The 8,113-nt window shown below is 39.4% G+C and overlaps 2 protein-coding genes across 2 annotated transcripts in view; both read right to left on the reverse strand.

Moving 5' to 3' along the window:
• hnf4g (hepatocyte nuclear factor 4, gamma) overlaps window positions 1-2,501 on the reverse strand; it is a 17,865-nt gene extending 15,364 nt beyond the window's left edge. The window contains exon 1 of the mRNA XM_037694102.1: window positions 2,327-2,501. Within this exon, the coding sequence (XP_037550030.1) occupies window positions 2,327-2,357 (31 nt within the window). The 5' untranslated portion in view covers window positions 2,358-2,501. The remainder of the gene's footprint in view (window positions 1-2,326) is intronic.
• A 1,607-nt stretch (window positions 2,502-4,108) lies between these two features.
• Window positions 4,109-8,113, reverse strand: part of LOC119426359 (probable G-protein coupled receptor 141) — an 8,629-nt gene continuing 4,624 nt past the window's right edge. Inside the window, exon 2 of the mRNA XM_037693921.1 lies at window positions 4,109-5,003. Within this exon, the coding sequence (XP_037549849.1) occupies window positions 4,109-5,003 (895 nt within the window). The remainder of the gene's footprint in view (window positions 5,004-8,113) is intronic.

Consider the following 8,113-nt stretch of genomic DNA (forward strand, 5'->3'; position numbering starts at 1 on the left):
ATATATAGATATATATATATATAGATATATATATATATATAGATATATATATAGATATATATAGATAGATATATAGATATATATATATATAGATATATAGATAGATATATATAGATATAGATATATATATAGATAGAGATAGAGATAGATGGATAGATATGGATAGATAGTATAAGTCATATCAGTCCAAATATGTCTAATAAAGTGGGAAAAATCCATAAATACGTCACGTCGCCATATATTTCGCATCTATTTTGCGTCAACGCTGCCTCAACGCGTTTGTTACACATCACCGCTGACAACCTGGAAATGTGGGCCGCTGTGCCAAAAATCGATTGGCTGGCAAATGGCGGGAGCGTGCACGGGAGGACTTTTAACAAGATTAACACTTAAAAACAATTTGTTTGCTCGACTTTATAGCAAAGGTGTGTCTCAGTTGAACTTTTATTTAATAAATGCACCTCTATGGTCAAATCAGCTGCATTTCACCAGGACGGCGCAGAGAAATAGCTGATTTGACGGTTGCTCCAGGCATGATCCAAGAGCTGGACAAAGGTGGAAGTCTGTGGCAAGCTGATTGTGTCATTAATCACCAATTTGACCTATTACATGACACAACGGCATGCCGTGCCATCTAGTGGCTGAAAATGGTAGTGTTCAATATTTTCTGTCTGAATGCATGAAAACTGTGACATCTCTGACAAAAATTGGTTTATAAATATAGGAAAAAACATATAAATAAGTCACTTCGGCGTATAAGTCACAGGGTATGCAAAAAGGTGCGACTTATAGACCAGAAAATATGGTAAACTTTTAAAAAACTAGACTTTATGGCAGGTTTAGTATTGGTAATATTTATGTATATAAAGCTGGTTTGATGCATTCATAGAAACGGGTGTTCCAGGACACAGTTACTCAGAAACGTTGCTTCTGCCTATCAACCGAAAGCATCCTGCAGCCATAAAGCGCTGTGTTAAAAGGCAATCTGTGTGTGAACCGGTCATAATCCCAGCACCTCTATTTAAACTAGAGGTTTTAATAGTCCCAGATGATGACCAGCCACCCATGCGGCTCTTATAAAGCCTACTTCCTGAATCCCAAGCAATTGTAGAATACTTTACCCGCCAGACTTTACGTGCTTGTGTGTTAACATTTGTAATTAAAACTAAAATCAAACAAAATGATCAGTTTAAACTGCCAGTTTCCATTCTACGACATGAGAGGCTCACATGTTTGTGCAATACACAAGAAAAAAATCATGTTTGACAAATATATTCTTTTTTTACAGCAGCACACTGTATCTGCATTATTTTAAAAAAAGTTATACATAACGGCTCGCACTACGATCTGAGTTCAGTCAACATTTCTGATCAGCATTACAGGTGAGCATGTAAATGTTTTGCAAGTGTAAAAGACTTTAAGCTTTCAAAACCTATTAATTTATTACCGTATTTTCCGGCATATAAGCCACTCCGGAGTATAAGTTGCATCAGTCAAAAAAAGCATCATGAAGAGGAAAAAACTAGTCGCTTCGACATATAAGTCGCGTTTATTTCATGGTCAAAACGGCATCATTTGCCTGGGCGGCGCAGTGCCATCCATCCATCCATCCATCCATCGTGGCTGGAGCTGCTAGCTCTCCAGCGTTCCTCCACCTGCACCAGCTGAGTGAAGCGAGCGTGCACGGGAGGACTCGCTGTTGCAGTTCTTCGAAATTTAAAGCATCAATCAAAAATTGCATTATGAATGTGAAAAAAGTATATAAGTTGTTTCAGCGTACAAGTTGAAGGACTGACAAATCTACACAAAAAAAAAAAAGTGGCTTATAAGCTGGAAAATACGGTAGTTTTTTTCTGTCTATTACACAAATAACCTTATTCAGTGTAAAAAAAAGTCTTTTTTTTTTGCAGAAAATATAGAAAACAAAGTTTATAATAATAATAGTTATAATATAGTAGTATATAGTTATAGAGTAATAATAGTTATTATAGTTCATAATGAAATAAAGGGAAATGTTCCAAAAGAGCAAATTAGATCTACGTGTTCTTGTTTGTGTCCTTCTCCATGTGAAGGTGGTTATCACATGATCTTTACAGCGCAGCGGTCGTGGCAATTCTTATCTGTTTTCAACCTGCCCGTGTTACATGTTGCATACTGTAATAACTCTGAACTGGTGCTACTGAAATACAAAACCACGTGATTTGGGGGAATGGGCAACAAAACCATGTTAACCACTGATAAGGGCTCCCCTTTGGGGTCAGTGCACCCTAGTAGCTCTCACTGTACTCAGTTTATTTCCAAAGCGCTGAAGGAAAGTTGGACGTACCTGTGGTTCTGTTTCCGTCTGGTATGTGCATTTATCCAGGCTCACCGCTGCAGTCGGACATTGATCAGCGCCTCTGGCCTAAAGAACACGGAGCGTTGGGACAATGCAAGGCGCTCGACAACATTGAAACAGAAGACTGGAGAGCCGAGCTGCCTATATTTCATGAAGCGGTGCATTGGATGGCGCCATCATAGTCCCGTCATTAGATCGATTTACTAAACAAACTCAAAGCAGGGTGTGGATGTTAAACAGTAACCCAGCTCCATAAAAAAAGAGAAGAGAAAGATCACCAGGTGTGTGTGTGTGTGTGTGTGTGTGAGGGGGGTGTATGTGTGGATGTTAGGTGAGGTCTCTGACAAGCTGGATAAAGAAGGTGGAGATCCACGATGTTTAAGGTGATGTTTAACAAGATGTGGAGGAAGTAGCTGTTGTATGAAACTAAACAGCTTTAGTCCCACTTGGACAATACAAAGATAAATATGGTATGCATTTGTGTGTGTGTGTGTATTTATATAATATTTTAATAGAGTTTCTGGGAGAAAAATGAGTTTGTACTTCCAGTTACCGTTGGCCTGACGTTGCAAAGTCAAACCAATGATGTGTGGAGCAAACAAAAACCAGCAGGTGGCGGGAGTTCATCACTTCAGAGTCCAGCTCAAATGCAGTTTTCAAAAAGTTTATTTTTTTATTTTTTTAGAAAAGAAATAATTGCAGCATGTGACCAAATAACGGTAGAAACTAGCAACATAAACGGAATCTGATTACAGACGAGGGTGTTTTTATTTGCATTGGCTATGAAGCCGAGCAAAAATACCACTCATTACAAAATAATAATAATAATTTTTAAAAGTCACATGGTCAAAAATATAAATAGAACAGTGTTATAACCAATGCAGCACAACAAGTAGTTCAGGGGAGTGCGTTGGACTTTTTTGTTTGTGTTTAATGAGATTGTCTTTTTTCAAGTAAGGAAAGGTTATGAACAATTAATATCTTACCTGTTGAGGATAGCTCTCTTGCCAGCTTCAGTTTGACGAAACTGTTAAATTCTGAATAGACTAACAAACTGATTGATGGATGAGCTGCACAACCGACATAGAACTTTTGTTTAAAATAAATTATTTAAAATTATTTTGCACCTTTGTGCAGCCCTTATGGAGGATAAGCTTCCTGCTGCAGCTGATCAGATGTTCACCGTGCAGAGAGTAGAAGTGGGCGTGGCCAAGAGCGCTTGCAGGTGGCAAAGAGCAGAGGAGGCAGGGAGCTGAAATCATGACGTGCTGTGCTCTTTTAGAACATTTAAAGGTTAGAAACATTGTTTAGAATATTACAAGAGTGTGGGATGGGTTTAAAATGCCTTTATATGTATATAAACTACTACTTATTACTTGTACTACTATTCCTACTTTGCATTTTTTCTCTTATCACGGGGCTTCAAGGTACAGAAGATCCCCCGTGATAAACGAGGGACTACTGTAAATATAAACTACCACCATTAATTTCACATTCTAGATGTAATATTATGATATTCCTGCCAAGTCTGCCCATACTGCACCAGAACTGCTACAGCTAGCTGCTACTGCCACTTTTTGCACTACCTAAGCAGGTAAGATTGTAACTGTTCATCACTTCCACATCACCCCACTTCAAATGATCCAAACTCTATATTCAGTTAAATGCAAAGCAACAAAAACACAGTAAACGGTGAAAACACAAAGTGATCTTTGCAGCTGCTCATGTGCAGCGATGCACATTTGTGTGAAGTTCACATAGACTTATTGCTCAGCTGCCATTTCCTGGGAAGCACATGTTGCAGGTTCTCCTGCCCAAGAAGGTGAGCATGTCCAAACAGGAAAATGTGGTCAGACTCAGAAAAACCTCGTTGATGTTCTCTAAATCAGGGCGTTCGATGTAGTACAGTCGAAAAATGTGGTAGGGAACGTAGCAGACTACCATGACCAGGGCAAACAGGAGGCTCTTCAGTTGGGCCCCAAAGTCCTGCTGAGAGGTGCATTTCCGTTGATACTTCCTGTATAAATTCCAGATGACGTTGGCTTGCAGGGCTGTCAGCACCACCGCCACTACTATAATGAATGTGCTCACGAAATAGTTCAGCTCTTTGACATACTTTATGTTGTCTCCAAAGTTAAAGCAACGCGTGGTAGGATGGTCCGTGTCATTCCCCATGCCGTAGTTAAAATAGATGATGCATGGCGTTGCAATTAGTACGACGAGCCAAATGAAACCAATGGCAATGAGTGCGTGCATCCTACTGAAAGAAGCCACTCGCGCAGCTTTGCAATAGTGTGGCAAAAGGCGGGTGACGAGGATGATTACGTACAGCGTAAAAGACATGTACATGTGCACGTGGATCATGGCACTCACAACTTTACACCACATTGAGCCCATGCTCCACGTGTCCGTGACGTAATAGTAGATTCTGAAGGGTGCCGTGAGGAGGAAGACGAAGTGGGCAAAGATCAGGTTGAGCACAGCGCAGGAGGTGGAGGAAGCTGTGCCGTGTCTCATGATGTGCACCATCAGGCTCAGGCTAACGGTGCCGCACAGCAGCACCACAGAATGGATGACCAGGAGTGTCGTGTGGTACTCTTTATGCTCAACGTAGCTCGAGACTGTCGTGACACTCGATTGTGTGTTGATCTCGGTAGAAGACATCCTAGAATCAGCATGAAAGAAAAGGGAAGGGGGGGTGGGGGGGGGGTAAGTACATCATAAACTTGACACTTTATCTGAGGGAAGCAGTATCTTACTTGTATTATTTGAATTTAAAAAACTTTTAAACAGTTACATTTTCTTACTGTGTACCTCAAATAAGTTCCACTATGAGGGAAAAACACTCAAGTCTGTACTTTTTCCATCATAAACTTGTGTAACGCTCAAATATATTTTTCTGTTTATATATACAGTACGTATACATTTCTGTGTTCCTGCATCAGAGGACATGTTCTGCACTTCTGTATTTTCCGTTCTGCACTTCTGTATTTTCCTTTCCATCACTCTTCCACGTTCGTGTCGTTGCAATTCATTCACGGTCCGCTGCCATTTTACACACCTGTTTTGTCTTCACTCCTCAGTGAGATCATGTAGCACAGATCAAAGTCATTAGTAAACATAATTTTTGCATATTCTAGCCTCAGAACCCCTGCATTAACACTGTATGTACACCCTTCTTTTTCCCATTCAACCTTTTATTTAGACAGGTTAATCCCACTGAGCCTTGGAGAAGTCCAGGTTGAGAGCTTCAGATCTTTTTACAAGATATTCCAGGAAACAGGAGCGGAGTAGGAGAAGGCCCTTTTGTCTAGTTCAGTCCTCACTGAGGGAACACTGCAGGTAATGATGTCCTGAGAGCGCACGCTGTAGCTGCACTCACGCAGAGACATGTAGGAGGAGATGTATGAAGACAGCAGACCAAGAAGTGATTTAACGATGAAAATGTACCAGTGGGAGTCTGTGAAGTTAATGGTGACCAGTTAACCAGTGAATACTGGATGCAGTGGTGGGTACGATAATCACAGTCAGTTATGAATCTTAGTGCACCATGATAGACAGCATCCAACATCTGCAGCATCCAACATCTGCAGGGTTCTTGTAGGAGCGTTCATGTAAATGTCACTGTAGTCCCGGGGTGTCAAACCCACTTACAAAAGGGGGCCAAAATTAAAAACTTTTTCAAACTAAGGGCCGGTTTCAGAATCTACATCAACTCAAATTAGATGCCAACATCTTTTCTTGGTTGCAGGTTCCTCAAGAGTTTGATTGGTCTCATTCGATCTTCTCTGTTGCACTTTTAATATCATAATCAAAGATTACTGGAAAAAAAATTAAGTGATAAAAGTATTTTACATTTAAAATAACATCTTGGGGGCCAAATAAGATGTCAACAAGGGCCACATTTGGCCCCCGGGCCTTGAGTTTGACACATGTGCCGTAGTCAATGGAGGGAAGGAAAGTAGCAGCTACAAGGTGTTTCCTAGCATTCAGAGTTAGACGGGATCCATTTCTGAAAAAGAAAGCCAGTTTAACTTTCAGTTTCCTTACTAAGTTTTCTGCATGACGCTTAAAGGAAAGATGCGAATCGACCAAAATACTCAAATATTTGTAGAAATCGGCAAACTCAATAGGGACAACATTTGAGCATAAAATCAGAGGAAGAACTGCTGGGACTGACTTCCTGTTTGGAAAAAGCATCCCTTTGGTTTTGTCTGTGTTTAGTAACAAATCAGACTGGATGATGACCCTACTAGTTACTTGAATGCATCAGCCTGGCCAGTAAAGCTGTTACCCTGAGCTAGCCAGTTTTGATTGACAGCACAGTGGTTTGTTTTGGACACCCTGGTTTGACCTACTGGTTGAATGTCTATATTATTTATTACTTAAATAAAGCACATATAATTATTTATTAAGTACACCTGTTTGATTGCTTGTGAACACGAAAAGCTTATCAGCCAATCACGTGCCAGCACTTCACTGCATGTCTTGAGATCATGAGAGGGACTTAAGGGACTTTGAACAGGGCAGTTGGTCTGCAGATCAGCGCTTTCTAAAATATTTGGACTCTTTCTGGCACCAACCACCAAAACACACTCAAAGTAATTTACAGCCTCTTTTCCCTGTTTCTGAGGTCTGGTTTGAACTCGAGCAAGGCACCATAGATAAACTGATTAGTTAACATGCAAATGAACAGGTGTACCTAATAAAGCAGCCAGTAAGTGTTTACAGTGAACAGTTTAGCCCCTGCAGTGATTTTTTTCTGTTCTACATGAAGCCTTGATACAGCTATCTAAACAAAACCATCTCATTTCAAAACTGAAAGTTCTAGTATTAACAGTACAGCCTTGTTCTTACAGCGGCGTCCTTTTAAGATCCTTCATGTTCTTTCTTGCACAGAGTTAAAATGTACAGCAGATCTTTATATTTTAGTGATGTTTTCAAAGTACTTTTGATGGAAAAAGAAAATTATATTGTTGTAAAAATGCACCAATTACATTTGAAAACTTTTTTTTTTTTTTTTTTATCAACAGGTAATTGCAGGCAGGCATGCTCTTCCAGTCAACTTGCACTTACTGACAAAGTCTTGAACAAGCCACGTTCTAGTTAGCACAGCATAAAATATTCAGACTTCAGCTTATCCTAAATTTAATTTTGATTTGGCTTAATCTCTTATTATTCAGTTAAAAGACGAGTTACAAAAGTATACCACTGACTGGCAAATATTTTAAATGCAAAAGATTAAGATGAGTACAGAAGCTTTCAAAACACGAGAGTTTACGGAGAGACTTACCTTTTCCTCATAAATCTACCGACTGACTGAACCAAACAGGAAAAGAAGTGCCCGTCCTCTTTTTATCACAAAATCAATTGTGATAGTACAAAAAACAACTTTTGGACTGTTCAAACAGTTACTTATCTTGTGGTTAAATGTTAATTAAAAAAAAAAAGAATGCTTACAGAGTTTTTTCTTTAGTCCTTGCACCTTTGCATATTGTTTGTTTGAGCTCTGTTAGAAACAGGAGGTGACTTCATGTCTGACTAACCACAGAGCTGGTAGCTTCCCCCTTCTGACCAAACATCCATAAACACGTTATCCTTTTAAAAGCAGTGAAAACATTTACATTCTACACACTGTACCTTATCAAGTGTATCACATGTTCATCTCGTAGAAATATTCATCTTGCAGTGACATCAACAACGTTGTAAATAATTTTATGATGTACAGTCATACATAACATCACTATATATATATATATATATATATATATATAT

Source organism: Nematolebias whitei, chromosome 20, assembly GCF_014905685.2.
Source record: "Nematolebias whitei isolate Nwh7 chromosome 20, NemWhi1, whole genome shotgun sequence".
Lineage (NCBI taxonomy): Eukaryota > Metazoa > Chordata > Actinopteri > Cyprinodontiformes > Rivulidae > Nematolebias > Nematolebias whitei.